Consider the following 15,836-nt stretch of genomic DNA (forward strand, 5'->3'; position numbering starts at 1 on the left):
CGTCAACATCGCATGATATCAACCGTTTCTCAGTTTCGACCGCTGGCGCCGACCCATCCGTGATCTCGAAACAGAGACTGCCCCTTTTCATGCTTCGCAAGTGCCGATCGGTTCGTGCCGATCTGAATCGACTCCTTTGGCGACGCGATCGCGCTCGACAACTCCAAGCCAAATGCATACACGCTCGCACCAGTGAGGACGACGGCCACCGGACTTCCAAGAAGGGCGCTCGAGAAGCTCGAGGACCCGAGTTTCAGCTTCACAAGAGCAAGGGCCAACACATCCTCACCAACCCGCGAGTTCTTGATTCTATCGTCCGGAGGGCCGACCTGAAGCCTGGCGACACTGTCTTGGAGATCGGACCCGGGACAGGGAATCTCACGCTGAAGCTCCTGGAAGCCTCCCGCAAGGTCGTGGCGGTGGAGATCGACGGCAGGATGGTGGATGTCCTCCGGAAGCGCGTGGCTGACTGCGGGTTTGAAGACCGGCTCACCGTACGTGGTTTAGTACGTAATGCGTTCGGCGAAATGCCTCACAGAAGCTTTTCAGCCTCTGAAACGGCAAATTTCAAACAAGAGTCTTTCTGCGTCTGGATAAATGAAATACTCGCACTGCTTATAAAAGAAAGAAAAGAAAAAGGAATGGTTCATACTTGAAAGTGGATATATTCAGTCTAGATCGCTAACAAGATGGATCATAACTATTATAACCGTAACTTATTGAATCTGCTAACTCCTGAAAAATAGGGAGCATAACTGAGTGTTTTGAACTAAGGGTGCCCTGTAATTTTGCTCGAGAACTGGGGCACTGTACGTCGAGTGTGATTTCTTCCTTCTTTGAGATGGCCTAGGTGACACAGACTTGTGATGGTTTATGCAGGTGATACAGAAAGATGCACTGAAGACACAGCTTCCACCATTTGATATAGTAGTTGCCAATATTCCGTATCAGATATCATCACCACTTGTAATTAAATTGGTGTATGGGAAAATCCGGTTTAGAAGCGCGACTCTTCTCCTGCAGAAAGAGTTTGCGAGGAGGTTATTAGCAAATCCTGGCGACTCGGAGTATAACAGATTGGCTGTGAATGTGAAGCTGGTCGCTGATGTGGAGTTTGCAATGGACGTAAGCAAGAGAGACTTTCTTCCTGTTCCTAAAGTCGACTCGTCAGTGGTCATAATCCGTCCAAAAACAGAACTTCCTACCGTAAATCTTGCTGAGTGGTGGGCTTTCACAAGGACTTGCTTCGGCAAGAAGAATAAAACTTTAGGTGCCACATTTAAGCAGAAGAGGAAGGTAATGGAGATCTTAGAGACTTCCACATTGGCTGCTTTGAGAAAACATGTTACCATCAATGACAACGATGGGATTAGCGGCGTTTCTATGGAAGGTAGTGATATGGACGAGGGGGGGAAAAGTGAAGAGGAGTCTCTATCATCGTCTGTCCCTGAAGGGGAGATGAATTCGTTCAAGGAGAAGATTGTCGGGGTTTTGAGAGCCGAGGGGTTTGAAGATAAGAGGCCTTCAAAGTTGTCCAATGATGAGCTGTTACATTTGCTGGCAGTACTTAACCATGCTGGAGTTTACTTTCATAATCAGACCAACTCACGACGGGATGCCTTACTAGCTGATATATAGCAGGACACGACCCCATCAGTGTATCGGTGTCGATGTGGAAGTATGAGAGCTTTAAAAGTTGCAAATTTTTTCAAGACTCTCTCTTTGGTACCTCGTAGAAGAACCGAACGTGTTTCTTTCAAAATTGATGCAACATCGGCTGTTTAGCAACCTAAAAATGGGAGAAACTCATTCCAATATGCATTTGCCGTGTACTCACCCACAAAAGGAATTCGTCGGCCGGAATAAGTAGGACCCAAGGGTCGATTTAAGGCGGAAGCAGGTTATATTTGACATTGCTTCATCACAATGTTACCTCACCATTATTGAGAATTGCAGGGCTCTTCGTATAAATATTTGGAAGGTTTGTTGTTGTGGGGAATACTAATATTTGACATTTATCTGGGGTCGGCAACTGTTAAATTGTACAAGATGTCCTTCAAATTCTTGCTAAGGCTTCCCCAGGATCAAGTTAGAATTTTGCAGACAAGGTGGGGATTGAAGTCCTACGTGTTGCTCCTAGTTAACTAAAAAGGCTTCTTTCGACCCACAAAAAAAAAAAAAAAAAAAAAAAAACTAAAGAGGCTTCCTTCTAATAAAAGGGAGAGGACAAAAATTAAATTCGAATCAAGTCATCAAGGGAAACTTTTGCCTTGTGTTCCTGAGCAATCCTTTTCTATTCCCAGAAAATCAGAGAAGGATTGCTTAGCCTTTTCTCAGAGAAGAAATAAGACAAATAACAGTTTGCAGTTCGTTGTAGTGCATGGCATTTTCGAGTACATAAAGAAGTGCAGCTATACACAAAGTGCCTACACATGGTCCTTGAAGTGGGCAAGACCTCTCCAAGCATCTAATGCCTCTAAAAACTCCATGATTGACCTGGTTGTTAAGGTTCATCCACCAAATTGTGTTTGGCCAATCATACGGCAGTTGCACTTAACGGCGTGACCCTTACAGGTAGCTTCCTCTTCATCTTGACAGTTGGAAAGGAGACGATCTCATCTTTCTCAGCTATCCAACTGCACAGCAGAATGCAAGAATAAGCAGCCGGGCAGATGATCTTGAGAAAGTAATATGATTGATTAGCAGATCTTTCCATCACATTATCCAGGCAAAGAAGGAAGAATTTACCAGTAAGTGGTGACAAAGTGATGAAGAAAGATTGAGATCTCGAGCCTGGATAATTCTAAGCCTGGACATAGCCTCTGTCCACCCCCAAATGGTGTAAAGCAGGTGTTATTGACCGCGGCTACTGTTTTCTGCCAATAACGAATCACATTGCAAGCATATCGCATGAGTAATTGCTCACTTTCTGCCAAGTTGCCGTAGTCACAGGCAAAGGGAAAAACCTAAAAAAGTGCAGTTCTTCGAGCATGATTTGAGGACCAGAAATCTAATTTCCAGCCGGACTTGTGAATGGTGATGTCAGCCAATACAAGGACATGGGCCCTTCAAATATCTGAATTACGGGGAGTGGTTCCTAGTAATGTTTCAGTTAGCTGCTCTTAATATGAACTCTTTTGGCCAGTGACGTCTGCCATAGTTTGCACATTTTGTCATGCAAAGTATGTTGCTCAAGTTACCAATCAATGAGCTCACTACCGATTCTTGTGCTTCAAGATAGGAATTTCTTGAAACTGCAACCTACATCCATAACTATTCCTTTCATTCTTACTTCCTAAGGTTACTGTAATAGTTGTCGACGATGTAATAATTTAACTTTTTGTTGCTTCAGAGGGAGTTATCAGATTCGTTCTCCAGTCTCTGCACAAGTAGAGAAGAGATGCTTACCTCCCATCTCCAAGGATTGAATTCATATGGATCTTCATAGTTGTCTTCATCCATATGTACGGAGATAAAGGATGCCAAAACACACCATCCTTGTGGTATCAAGTGACCTGCATAAACACCAGAGAGGCTTCAATAAATGCAGAAAGATACTAATCGACTTTACGAATGATTTTTCGCTTCTAACCAACCATGGAGCAAATTTCATTTTTTAAGGGACAAAAAATAAGGCATACAACAAGATTCACCTTTGATTTCCACATCTTTCAGTGCTTTTCTCCAGACAGCGTTAATAATATTTGCCAATCTCAGGGTTTCACTAATCACCTGGGACCAAATAACAAGGCATATATGAGGTGAATACTTCCCCAGTTTCATTAAAAATAAAAAGGACCTTTTCCAGTAATGCATGACTCCCCATTGATATTGATACTTACATTTTGAGTAAATGACAGAGACATATAATCAGTCCATCCATATTCATCACCTGATTCAGCCTTCTGCCTCTTCAATTCCAGGTTTTCCTCCTACATGATGAACAACAGCAGCAACCGGCATGTGAACGAATCTCTATTAGAATTACAGCAAAAGATTAGGCCAATCCTATTGATGTGCATTGAGTTGTGCTCATTTCATAGAAACAAGAAAAGTCATGTTGAAGGTTTTGACTACCTCTGGTAAAAGGGAAAAAAGGGCTTCTCTCCAGAGGTCAAGGTTGGTTAGCTCAACTATCTATGAAAGGGTCAAGCCATACTAGCATATACAATTCCTTTATATCCCATGTCCACTAACTAGCCAAAGTCTCTGGAGCACCAGATCAAGGCAGATAGGTAAATTTCGTTTCCTGCAAATGCAAAAAGTGTTTCTGAAAAACTAAAAGCCTAAAAGAGGCATAACCATCTCCCTCGATTGCAAGCAATATCCACAAAACAAGTGGATATCAAACATTGCCATACGGAATTTTTGCCTCATCGAGGACTTCGAACAGGGTGAGAGTTTATCGGTGTGAACTCTCTTACAGTTAATCATACTTGGTTGTTACGAAAACCTGAACCTCACAACATATAACCGTGTCAAGTATCCCGTTGAGGACAGGGTCCTACCTCCAAACACTGATCAGTATTCTGTGACCAAGAGAAAACCCCGAAGTGTTCAACTGTTAGTATCTACTCCTCAAAAGTTTATTAGCGCTTCCTGTCCTTGAAAGGACTCATACACGACAAGCACACTATGGCGCAATTGCTTCAAGCAGGGGTTGCGAAAGTGAATAAAATCTTAAGACATCATGCTAGCCATTCGCACAGGAAAGATGAAAAAACACCTTACCATCAACTGCTTTAATGCAACAGGTGAATCACTGAGAAATTTGACGGCCAGGGTCATGGCTGTGGGCACAGTCTCTTCTCCTGGGATCATCATTTCAATGATATTCCCACAGATAAAGTCCATTGGAAGGCATTGCTTCTCATTGGGCTCACCATTATCATATAGCAGCACATCAAGCGCGTCATTCAGCGTGCCCTTTCCATCTGATTCCTCAAGAGAAAGTTTTCTTTCTTTAACAATTCTTTCCACCGTCTTTAGTAACCGCTCCTTCGCCTACAAAACAGAAGTGAACCCGGGTGAGCATCTAAAAGCAATTGCTTCAAATAATTGTCATTTTTAAATTGGACCAGCTCTTTTACCTTCAGAGACTTGTATAGTCTTGTTCCAGGAAGTTTGATAGGTATACAAATCAAACCTTTGATGAATTCCTCAAAATCTCTCTTTAAATTGTCGAGGTTTCCACCGGGACCAATACTGATCAACATCTTAACCAAAACTTCGAATGTGATCTATGCAACCAGAAAGAAAAAATCCACACTCTGTCATTCTCTTATAAGTGAAGTGCCCATGTCCTGAGTGTGCACAGAGAGAGAGAGAGGACCTTTTGGATTTCCACTTGTATGTGTATCACGTGCATGTCTTTCCAACAAGCCAAAGTAAGTTTAACGCTGTTCTCGATGTCTTTGGTTATACGAGCTTTAAATTGTGGAGATCTCAAGAAGCCCCCAATCAGCGCATGAACCCTCTTTTGAAGATATCCATTCGTTTGAAGTATAGAATTCTGTCCCAGCAACTCTGTAATTGATTTAGGATAAGCAGGGATAAAAGCGTTCCCATGGTTTTGCAGAACCACCTTATTCACATCAGGATCTGTGGACACAATGATGGGCGTTCCCAAGATGTGCGTCTTGAACACTTTGCCGTAACTATAAAGAGAGAAGTCAAGATACCGAAAAAACGAGTATATTACCTATCTGTTTTCCTGCTATGAATTGTATTCATGAATGTTTAACGTAAAGAAATGAGGTTTCATCTCATGAGAAGGGATAAGAGTAAATATCTATGCAGTGACCCATAAGGCAACAGGATTTTTAGTGTCCTCCTTTAAAATGCTACTTGTTCTCATGATGTTACTACTCTCTCTCCTTTGATATGAAACTTATGAGTGCATCATATTCCTCGTATATCTGTGAGGGAGGAATTGTATATTCATATAGACAAAAGGCTAAAAGACTGGAGCAAGAAGAAACTCAGAAAGCAGGCACACATCAACATAATGTCCTTTAAAACACATGATCATTCAATTTCTGATTGCTTGACAATTTCGGTCCCCCTTATATCATTCTCTCTTCCTAGACAGCTCATATGAAGAAATGACTACGAAGAATTATGATTGCTTGACAGTCTCCATCACCCTTAAACACACGAGCATTCGACTCACTTGCTCTACCTTCTCTATCAAATATTTATTGCAGTTCCTATGAAGAATCCTAGTAATGTGAACTCGCAATTAGTCGAAACAAGGATAAAAAAGGAGCACTATCAGGATGCTGATCGAGTGTATAAAACATTTGTCCACGCATCTCTCCCAGGATATTTGTCAAGGTTATTGTCTCATTTTTGACACAATACCAAACCAACTAAGGCTTTATATATGTCCTGATCGCCAACTCAGACAAGATCCAATAATACACGGAATAAACAATCACGCTCATTGAAGTGACAATCAGACACAACGAGGGTCTAAGAACCACCATAACTTGAAGGAATGTAACTGCTCACGATTGGTCTACCAAAGCAAGGAAACTACAGATCTTCTATGTTGTGACTAGATGGGATGAGTTTGACCCAAAAAGAAAACATACCTAGATGGGTTGAGGAAATATGGCACGTGAAAATAAATTTATATAGGTATTAGTCAAACCGAAAAGGTTCAGGAATCCCATGCTATTAAAAAGATTATGCAGCTAGAATCACAAGAGATAATAATTGGACTTACAGATGTTTGCGCTTGTCCATGAAGCTGACAGGTCTGGAAGTGTATCCACAGGCAATGAAGTCGAGCGTTTCTCCGATAAGAGGCCAACCCGAGCTACCTTTCGGGACACCGCGCCTCTCATGTATCTTGTTCTTCACTGACTTATGTCGATACCAACACACCGTGAGAACAGCCACCAGAAACCAAGTTCCCCAAATCCACTCCATATTCGTCACCAACAATCAGGGATGGCAAAACAGGCCGCTTCAATCTTGATTGGGGAGAAACACCCTCATTTTGCTTGGTTCTTCACGTTCGCTCAATACTCGACTGTAATCTGTAAACACCATATAAATGCAGAAAGATGGGAAATTTTAATAAACCGTGCCAGACATCTCACAAATATGATCAAACTAAGTGCATTTGAATCGAGTTATTTCAGTTCGATTTGGTTCTGTTCGGGTCCAAGCTACTCCAAGTTTCAGGCACATTTCAGGTATCTAGGCACGGGTGCAGAAAAACGACCTAAGAGCACCATGAATCCAAGATATGAACTGCTCAATGCACATCGGCGCACCTCATACGTATCTTGGCAAGACATCATAGCCCCACAAAAAATCTTGGCGGCATCCATGTCAACATTTTCCTACTGAATCATCTTATCACATTGCAAGAGTCCCATCTGCTAATGCGAATTTGCAGGAACTCCATTAAATTTTACTTCTTTAACGCTTCAAAAAGTCGAAACTTTATGTGGATTTCTCTGTCTGCGCCCCTGAAAAGCTAAGATTTTGCAAGACCAAAATGATCTTTCTCTTAAAGGTATAACCGCATCAAGTCGTTTAGCTTTAGCTTAACTTCGGTAGGTGCACGACTAGACCCATACAGGCTCCCATAGCCGAGCACGTATCCGATGCTAGTGCTCAGAAAGCAAGCGAGGGTCACGTGCGCACGTGCGGCGCACAGCAGCCACCAGCCAGTGCGAGCCGCCCACATTTTCCTACCCTTTTTCCTCTGTTCCACTCTCTTTTTCCTTTCCTCCTCTCCCCGTAAAATTTTCTCCCGCATTTTCTCCCTCCCTTTTCCCCTTCCGACGAGACTCTCTCCCTCCGCCGCCGGCGGAGAGACTTCGAGTCGGGGCTCTCCCCAGCCTCGCGACTTCTAACCATTTTCTCAGCATCCCACCAGACGCAGACTAACCCTTCGGACCGGAAATCAGAAACCGTGAAACGAGCCCGGGACGTACCTGCCTCCTCCTGCGAGAGCCGCAAACCAGTCCACGCGGCGGGCGTTCCTCACTCCGTCACGGGCTGGGCAAGTCTCTTTTCACGCGGTGCGAGCGAAGGGTCGGCAGGGAGGAGAGGGGCTCGGAGGGGGAGTTAATGGAAAGCTCGCGGTTATGGCCATTGGGGGGAGGTATAGGGAGAGGGGAGAGGAGCTTCGGACTGCGGGTGACCAGGATGAGCAAGGCAGCAAGCACTAAGCAGCTTCTTATACACTGGGGGTAAACATCACCTCCACCATTATTGACGAGCATGTGGAATTTCCCCGCCTCGTTTATTTATTAATATCTTCTTTTGTCTTTTCCCTTTTTCAATATCGAAAGCACGTGCGATGTTATTTTCCACCCCCACCATTTTAACCTAAATTTTAATTAAATTAAATAAAAATTTTTTAATAAAAAAACTAAAAGTTAAAAAAAAACACACAGACACACAAATTGCACAAACCCTCGTCGACCGCGCTTGGGCAAGGCGACCCCGGCCTAGATCCGGCGAGGGCCACCCTTGCCGCCACAAGAGAGGCCGATCCTCGCCCAACCTTATCTGGGTAACGCCGGTTGCCAGCCATTGTCGAAGGTCGGCCACGGACAAAAACAACTAAAAAAATGAAAAAAAAAAGGAAAACAAACAAAAAAATAAAAAGACTAAAATGCCCTTAGGTCAATCTTTTATTTGAAATTAATATGGACATTTTAGATTCTTATTTGAAATAGTATCCATTTCAAGCTCTTTTTGAGACAATAAATGCAATTTATGTCCTTATTTGAAAAGAGATCCACTTTTAGGCCTTTATTTGAAAAAATAATAATACTTCGAGCTCTTATTTAAAAATTTTCCTCTTATTTATTACGTTTAAACGAGGAATAACCTATCAAAAGCAACATTTTACTCTCCCATTTTGGCATTTCCAATCTTGAAAACATGCGTGATTTAAAGATATTAATATTTAGTGGAGAGGTTAGTCAATTTGAAGATGAATGGACCATCACGATAGAGATCTATAACAGCAAGAATCTGAATACAAGAGAGGTGGCAACCCATTCTCCGAGAGAGTGCTCGCGACACGTAAACAATTATCCGGTATGGATCACGTGGCACGCACATGAAAAAGATATTAAGTATGAGATTTATTTAGCAGTTTACTTCATCGAGCGATTTGAAAACATCATGCGTCAAAACAAGCATCAAGAAAGCGCTGGCTACTAGTCCGCGATATAGATATAAAGCCTTTTAAAGCGGCTTTAACAAAGCACTGACCACTAGTCCGCGATATGGATATAAGCCTTTTAAGGCGGCTTCATATGAATAATCGCGATTTAATATTTTTTATGATTAGAATGTAGTTTACCTCGTAACAATGAATTTGTCAATAATAAATTGCCCAAAAAAAAAAACAACCCCTCATTTTGGTGGTTTCATTAAAAAAATTTATGATGGGTCCCACCATTTTAATTGTTTTTTAATTAGTAGATGATAAGAGTGGGATTAATTATGGGAGGGTTTAGAGGTGGGCCTACACTGGGATTTGGACATGTTTCTAGAAAGACAGCAGAAGAAGATATCTCCATAATTGGACCAAAAAAAAAAAGATATCTCCATAATTGGGCGTTGATTCGCCTTTGGTTGATCCCAAGCTCGGTTGATCCTCCAAATTGGAAATTATTTCATAATGATGATGATCAAATCGTATGAATTCCATCGAAGACGTTTTCTTTTTTTTTTTAATTAACCATATATATTTGGAACAAATGAAAAGGACGGATATCAAAATAAATTCGAGTACAAAAATCGTGAATACTTCATCGATCGACCCCGAGCCGGAGGTCATATACGCGATTTTCTTCTTCAAGTTCTTGTATCAAGTCGAGTCACGTTCCGTGTACTTTTATCTCATCAAATAAAAATCTCAAAACAAGTTTACAGTCCGCGTATGGCATTCTTTTTAAAGATTGCCATTGTCCTTAATTTATCCCGTGGCAAGACGCCCTTTCGATGTCTCGAATTCGAATTCGACCTCGGGTTGCTCGAGGGGTAAGATCCGACCCGTTTAAGTACGCAGGTCCTCGAGTCCGACCCACTCGACGGATGAAAGGTTTAGGGCAGCCACGTCGGCATATCCAGTGAGTCCGCTTTTCCTACGTATGGAGGAGGAGCCCGGAGGAGTCGAAGTCAAAGATGACGACTTTGACTTTTTGCCAACCGTCCGACGTGTCGGATGGGCAGAGAGTTTGGAGCGCCCAATCGAGCTCCCTCCATAGCATCGTCTTGCTCTGTCCGGACAGGGACAAAGTACAATTTCGTTTGGCCTCTCTCTCTCTCTCTCTCGCAACATAGATCACATCAACTGGTCATCTGAGTCTCGTGGGACGGATCGAAGCCATGTCGTCGATGCCGTTCGAGTACGAGGTGAACCACAGCAGGGTGCGGACGAACGGGATATGGATGCACGTGGCGGAGAAAGGGGAGGGCCCCGACCTGGTGCTCCTCCTCCACGGCTTCCCCCAGACGTGGTACGCCTGGCGCCACCAGATGGCCTTCCTCGCCGCCCGCGGCTTCCGCGCAGTCGCCCCCGACCTCCGGGGCTACGGCGACTCCGACTCCCCTGTCAGCCCCAGCGCCTACTCCGTCCTCCACCTCGTCGGCGACCTCGTCGGCCTCCTCGACCACCTCGGCCATCGCCAGGTTCGCCATGTCCATTTCCCGCCTCCTCCTCCTCCTCCTGGTGATTGCTTAACCGAATTCTCGCCACGGCCTTGCCTTTTAGGATCTTGTTAAGAATTGTATCAAATTCCAGTAACCGCATCGCCTTGCAAAGTTGCAAGATTTCGTCAGTTGATCTGTTAACCGATGCTCCGAATATACTTATGTTATGAACATATTTTTCGAGAGCGCTTTATGAAGCATCTCATAAAGAAACTAAAATTAATAGCGGGATTTGAAATTGAATCCGTGGGTATTGCAAGAAAACTAACATATCAATTTGCAAGTATAATTTGACCTAAAAAAAAAATTGCAAGTAGAAAATTTTGTATTTTCTGGGCAGATATAAGTTATCAAGTGCTTTAAGGGCAATCTTGATGCTATCATCCGACGTAGAAAATTTAGATGATTACAATGAACTAGTACTGGTATGTGAAAAAAACCCGATGCTCCCAGCTGACGTGAATCTATAAATGACATGTACATAACAAGACACACAGCTTCAGTGTTCTTGGTTGGTATGTTGAAGTCATGCTCTAAATTTAAGGACACAAGTATGTGGTTTGATCAGGCATTTGTGGTGGGGCATGACTGGGGAGCAGTTGCTGGATGGTTCCTGAGCTTGTTCAGGCCTGAAATGGTGAAGGGTCTGGTCGCTCTCTCTGCTCCATATTCCCCTAGATCGCCTGGTATCAGCACTCTTGAATCATACAAGCCGCTCGGGGATGGTTTCTTCATCACTCAATTTCAGGTACTCTCTTCACTTTCGGCTGCAAAAACGGGATTGGGTTGCACACACCCAACTCGAGTTCTGTTCACTCTGCTCGTGTCGTCTGCACATCTATCTGGAGCTATGAGCTATTAGCTCAGTCGTAGTTGCTTAATGTTCGTTCCTTTTCACTCGTGCTTGGCACGGGTGAGTCCGAAACTTGATTCTGAGTGATGCACTCGGCCGATGTAGCTAGTCACTAAAGCATGTTAGGATGACTACATCAGCGTATAGAAGTGTTCTGAATGTTGTGGTTCTGGTTTAGCTTGAGCTCAGATGATAAAACCGAACAAATAACATTACTGCCTGAAATTCAAGCATGTCAAGGAGTTCACTCTCTGACCAAAAAAAAAATTGTTCCCCCACCAAGCTTCAATGAAATTCAATTGAGTCCATATGATGATTTATAAAACATCGACTTTCTAAGCTGATCTGGATGCGAATAGTTCATTGCACTGGTTTATAAGTTTGACCAATGTAATTCATGGACACTTTGCGTGTTTTCTAGTAAATCATTAGATAGAGTCATAAGCAAAGTCAGTTTCGGCATATATATCGCTTAGAATTGCTTTGAGATATAAGTGTGGCACAAGTTTTTGATTGGCAAGATTACTACTCTGTGATAACTGAGTATCATTATCCTCAGTCACTCTTCAAGTTCATTGATGTTGCTCTACCACGTGCTGTTGGATCCAACAGAAGCCGGGAAGAGCAGAGCGGGCATTTGCGAGGTACGACTATTTGACGGTGATGAAGAAGCTGCTCTTGCACAACAGAAAGGAGATACTGATTGCTCCTCCTGGGATGGAGATAATTGACTTCCTGGAAACTCCGGCCACGTTGCCCTCCTGGATTACCGAAGAAGATTTGCAGGTCTACGCCGACAAATTTCAGGAGTCGGGTTTCACTGGCCCTCTCAACTACTACCGAGCTATGGACTTGTGAGTAAATACAAAATCACTCTCTCTCTCTCTCTCTCCACAAATATTTTTTTTTACGGAAAGAATAGCAACTCAACCATGTGCCAGTCGGCTTTGTTAGGAGACCCAACCGCTATTGTTTTGCTCAACTGCATGTGTATCAAAACTGAACCCATTCAATAAAGTGTCATTGACATTGGAGATGAGTTCAACTGTGTGTTTGATGAAAGCAGGGATTGGGAGCTTCTGGGGCCATGGGATGGGGCAAAAATCACAGTGCCTGCCAAGTTCATAGTCGGCAACAAGGAGGCGGGTTTCGAGGTGGCGGGTGCCAAGGACTACATAAAAGGAAACATTTTCAAGAACCTCATTCCCAATCTCGAGGTTGTCATTCTAGATGGGCACCGTTTCATCCACGAGGAGAGAGCGCAGCAAGTTTGCGACGAAATTCTCAACTTCTTCCGTAAACTTTCTGATGAATAGCAACTTCGATTGGTCTTGATCATACTGAAAGTTTCTCAATGTGCCATTACCACCCCCACTTTCTCTCCACTGTGCAGTGTACTCGTTAATGTCAGTTGAACAAAAGAATGCGATCGTTGTCATCGTCCCATGCTTCTTCGTTTTCATGGTCATGTGCTTCTTTGGTCCTTCATGGAAAGAACCGTGCATGTTCTTCCTGAAGTCTTCCCTTGCTTCGCTAGACTTTAGTCTGGAGCTTTTGGTCCATAAAGCTCGCAGCTTGTTCATGTTGAGCATCGTGGATTCACAGGCTGACTGAACTAGCATGCCAAGAAGAAATGATTTGCGGGGAAAAGCAATCCATTTCCCTAGAAATTAATAGATGAAATGATAATGTTTTAGATCCTGTACTACCTCGCTCGTCCATTTGAATTTTGAACTAGACTTTTGTTACCTTTAATATTTTTGCCAAATCTCTATGAACATACACAAAATTACCGAACCTCGAGGGGATCTTCTGCTACCCTTCTGGTTAGTCTAACTATTTAGACTGATAATTCAGCCAAAAAAGAAGAAAGTGGAGACTGATATAGGTCTATGAATCCACGTCAATCAAATTAAATGCCATCTTTTCATTGAATCCTTTGAAGAGGAAACTTCATTACATACCCAAAAAAATTGAAAGGAATCACACTAGAGCATATCTAGTATGCATCAATCACAAACAGTTAAGCAATGAAATCCGGGGATAGATGATAAGAAAGAAAAGAATCACATCAACTTTGATCAGAACACCAGCATATGTGCTTGGTTTTAACTGTTGATCTTCCTGCAGATCTTTCTGATCTCTCCCCTTGATCCTGTCAAAGGCGATATATTACCCATCTTGACCATCGAAGCTGCGAATTGCTGCAAGAAGACTTTGTTGTCCTCTGCATATTTCTTCACCAACTCGATTGATTCCTCGTTACTAGTGAAGAGCACTTGGTCAGAGCTCAGCAGGCCCTTGTAAGCCAGCAAGTTCTTGAAGAAGCTGTCGTCAAACGTGGTCGGAGTGACATTGTCTAAGAAGAACAGGTTCTGATCACCGGCCAATCTCGGGCAAGTGGCATGGATTTGTGAAGCGTATGACTGGTCAAGCATGGAGTCCAGTTGATCGTCCCCTGACTGGCTGTAGAGCCTCTGTCTGAAGCTGGAGCATCTTGCGTTGCCAATGGTATGGCTTCCTGTACAGCGAGAAAAATCACGTATCACTCTGCACTTGCATAATATGACTACAAATGCTTAAACTGTTTCTGACTCTAACTGATTATATGAACATATGAAATTTGCCAGTGATTCCTGGAATATTACCTAATAACGCGACGAGATCAATGACATCGAGTCCCTTTCGGTTGAACTTGTTCAGGAGTATCGGGAATTTGTCGTTTGGCGCAGGGATGTCAAGGTTAGATAGCGTTAAACTTGTACTTCTCGAGTCCTTTCTTCCTAGAGGAACCTCCCAGCTTCGTCCACCCACCCAAAGAAAACAAAATGTTAGGCATGGATGATTCGACCCACGACATCACTTTGAAGCTCAGGAAAGCCTGAAGCTGAGGAAAGCCTAATTAAGCAAGTCACTCCCCAGAACAGTGGAGTCTCCGGCAGCTAAAGCACGTATATCAGCACAGGACACAGTATGCGGGCACTGCTCTTCCAAGGCAGCCTTTATTTCTTCAATGACTTCGAATGCCCGAGCGGACTTACAGCTCGGGTTAGACCTTTTCTCACTTGGCATGGTTCCGGTGCTATCTAGGAGTATCAACCCGTCGCATCCCTGAAAGCTTGCAGAAAAGGGATTTAGCGATGAAAAACTAACTCTCATATGCAACATGACAGAGGCGGTGTCCTTAAGATGGTGACAACATGAAACTCGACCGTGCAGCTGAAAAAATCAATAGGTCACTGACCTGAACAAAGCAGTCGGGGAAGTGAACCCGTATCAAGGAAGCGGCCATGCGAGCTTCTCTGGCTACAGCTCTTGTGATGACGGACCTGACGATATCCTCAGCTTGCGGGCACGTGTAGTCATAATACTGGGGATACAGGTAACTGCCGTATGTTCTTCTACAAAAACACATTGGAGCAAGTTCAAGGATGGAGAAGAGAATGAGAAGAGTCATAGACTGAGCCATTTCGACGTATATGTCTATGATCACTTCTCAAAGACCAGAAAGGGCTTGTGATTCTTTATGAGAGTGGCCGAGATATGAGTGAGGGAAGTTTGGACTTGCTGAGATAAGACCGACGAAACGAGTATGACGGGTATATGTAAGAAACTGAGATTGACTTCGTCCATGTGCTACAGAACATGATGGTGAAGAGCTTGAACTGAACTCAGACATGGAATTGGTCTCACCAAGGTTCGATCACTCTAGCAAGCTAAAGAAAACAAAAGCGGAGTTGGTAATTTTGTATTTGAAGATCGAGTCCTTATAGTTATAGCTCCTCCTAACGTTTCCTGGTCATTACTATATGCAACACCTGTGGCTTATCTCAAATATTATCAGCACAGCAGAGTTATGAATTCCAGACCCAATTGAAACCCCTTTGTCCCTTTTCTTTTGTGGGCTAAATTCATAAAAGATACATCATATATGTGTTCTTGATGATTCTCTTTTTGGCCATTTTCAGTGGTTATAATTCAAAGTAAAACTGATTTTCACGCTCGTGACATTTCAAGCAAGATTGACAAAGCATGTGGGTCGGGTACGCTATGACCCGTATTCCGATGTCTAACACCGTTTTCGATGAACACGGGTCGAAGAAGATAACGGGGTTTTTATTCGAAAAGGTGATTATTTGAGAATTTCTCAATTGAGAGAGGCCAGGCCAAGTATAGCACCAATTCAACTTGTGTGATAGGCCATTCACTTGAGACGATTTTAGCCATTAGGGCCAATCATCTGGGATGTGATTGGAGTGCAAGATTTGCTAAAGAGACTCGGGTCCAT

At 43.2% G+C, this 15,836-nt stretch overlaps 4 protein-coding genes across 6 annotated transcripts; 2 read left to right on the top strand and 2 right to left on the bottom strand.

Moving 5' to 3' along the window:
* Nucleotides 1–39: 39 nt before the first annotated feature.
* Nucleotides 40–1,785, top strand: LOC115741169 (ribosomal RNA small subunit methyltransferase, mitochondrial). The gene is made up of 2 exons (XM_030674923.1): nt 40–494; nt 880–1,785. Exons 1-2 carry the CDS (start codon nt 90–92, stop codon nt 1,636–1,638), a joined length of 1,164 nt encoding a protein of 387 aa, XP_030530783.1. The 5' UTR covers nt 40–89; the 3' UTR covers nt 1,639–1,785.
* A 490-nt stretch (nt 1,786–2,275) lies between these two features.
* LOC115741167 (3-epi-6-deoxocathasterone 23-monooxygenase CYP90C1) lies at nt 2,276–8,144 on the bottom strand. Of its 3 annotated transcripts, none has more exons than XM_030674922.2 (10): nt 7,966–8,144; nt 6,731–7,046; nt 5,333–5,657; nt 5,091–5,240; nt 4,732–5,004; nt 3,843–3,932; nt 3,654–3,732; nt 3,409–3,515; nt 2,749–2,876; nt 2,276–2,636 (listed from the first exon to the last, which is right to left on the bottom strand). In XM_030674922.2, exons 2-10 carry the CDS (start codon nt 6,934–6,936, stop codon nt 2,537–2,539), a joined length of 1,458 nt encoding a protein of 485 aa, XP_030530782.1. In that variant the 5' UTR covers nt 6,937–7,046; nt 7,966–8,144; the 3' UTR covers nt 2,276–2,536. The 3 variants fall into 3 exon arrangements, with proteins under 3 accessions (XP_030530782.1, XP_030530780.1, XP_030530781.1); XM_030674920.2 differs by having other exon boundaries at nt 6,731–7,049; nt 7,958–8,144; XM_030674921.2 differs by having other exon boundaries at nt 7,956–8,144.
* Nucleotides 8,145–10,248: 2,104 nt separating this feature from the next.
* On the top strand, nt 10,249–13,010 carry LOC115741308 (epoxide hydrolase A). The gene is made up of 4 exons (XM_030675152.2): nt 10,249–10,674; nt 11,264–11,443; nt 12,161–12,402; nt 12,615–13,010. The coding sequence occupies exons 1-4, from the start codon at nt 10,372–10,374 to the stop codon at nt 12,862–12,864; spliced, it is 975 nt and encodes a 324-aa protein (XP_030531012.1). The 5' UTR covers nt 10,249–10,371; the 3' UTR covers nt 12,865–13,010.
* A 137-nt stretch (nt 13,011–13,147) lies between these two features.
* LOC115741373 (peroxidase 49-like) lies at nt 13,148–15,311 on the bottom strand. The gene is made up of 4 exons (XM_048283395.1): nt 14,793–15,311; nt 14,469–14,659; nt 14,197–14,363; nt 13,148–14,069 (listed from the first exon to the last, which is right to left on the bottom strand). Exons 1-4 carry the CDS (start codon nt 15,015–15,017, stop codon nt 13,657–13,659), a joined length of 996 nt encoding a protein of 331 aa, XP_048139352.1. The 5' UTR covers nt 15,018–15,311; the 3' UTR covers nt 13,148–13,656.
* Between the last annotated feature and the right edge of the window lie 525 nt (nt 15,312–15,836).

Source organism: Rhodamnia argentea, chromosome 8 (assembly GCF_020921035.1).
Source record: "Rhodamnia argentea isolate NSW1041297 chromosome 8, ASM2092103v1, whole genome shotgun sequence".
Taxonomy (NCBI): domain Eukaryota; kingdom Viridiplantae; phylum Streptophyta; class Magnoliopsida; order Myrtales; family Myrtaceae; genus Rhodamnia; species Rhodamnia argentea.

Excerpts from the sequence above, each read along its gene's own strand:
- LOC115741169 (XM_030674923.1), top strand. The coding sequence starts at position 90 with ATGCTTCGCAAGTGCCGATCGGTTCGTGCCGATCTGAATCGACTCCTT. Across the intron at positions 495-879 it reads GGTTTGAAGACCGGCTCACC|GTGATACAGAAAGATGCACT; the intron begins GTACGTGGTTTA and ends TGGTTTATGCAG.
- LOC115741167 (XM_030674922.2), bottom strand. The coding sequence starts at position 6,936 with ATGGAGTGGATTTGGGGAACTTGGTTTCTGGTGGCTGTTCTCACGGTG. Across the intron at positions 5,658-6,730 it reads ATGGACAAGCGCAAACATCT|TTACGGCAAAGTGTTCAAGA; the intron begins GTAAGTCCAATT and ends CTCTCTTTATAG. Across the intron at positions 3,933-4,731 it reads TTGCATTAAAGCAGTTGATG|GAGGAAAACCTGGAATTGAA; the intron begins GTAAGGTGTTTT and ends TTCATCATGTAG.
- LOC115741308 (XM_030675152.2), top strand. The coding sequence starts at position 10,372 with ATGTCGTCGATGCCGTTCGAGTACGAGGTGAACCACAGCAGGGTGCGG. Across the intron at positions 10,675-11,263 it reads ACCACCTCGGCCATCGCCAG|GCATTTGTGGTGGGGCATGA; the intron begins GTTCGCCATGTC and ends TGGTTTGATCAG. Across the intron at positions 12,403-12,614 it reads TACTACCGAGCTATGGACTT|GGATTGGGAGCTTCTGGGGC; the intron begins GTGAGTAAATAC and ends TGATGAAAGCAG.
- LOC115741373 (XM_048283395.1), bottom strand. The coding sequence starts at position 15,017 with ATGGCTCAGTCTATGACTCTTCTCATTCTCTTCTCCATCCTTGAACTT. Across the intron at positions 14,364-14,468 it reads GCCGGAGACTCCACTGTTCT|GGTGGGTGGACGAAGCTGGG; the intron begins GGGGAGTGACTT and ends TTGTTTTCTTTG. Across the intron at positions 14,070-14,196 it reads TGATCTCGTCGCGTTATTAG|GAAGCCATACCATTGGCAAC; the intron begins GTAATATTCCAG and ends CTCGCTGTACAG.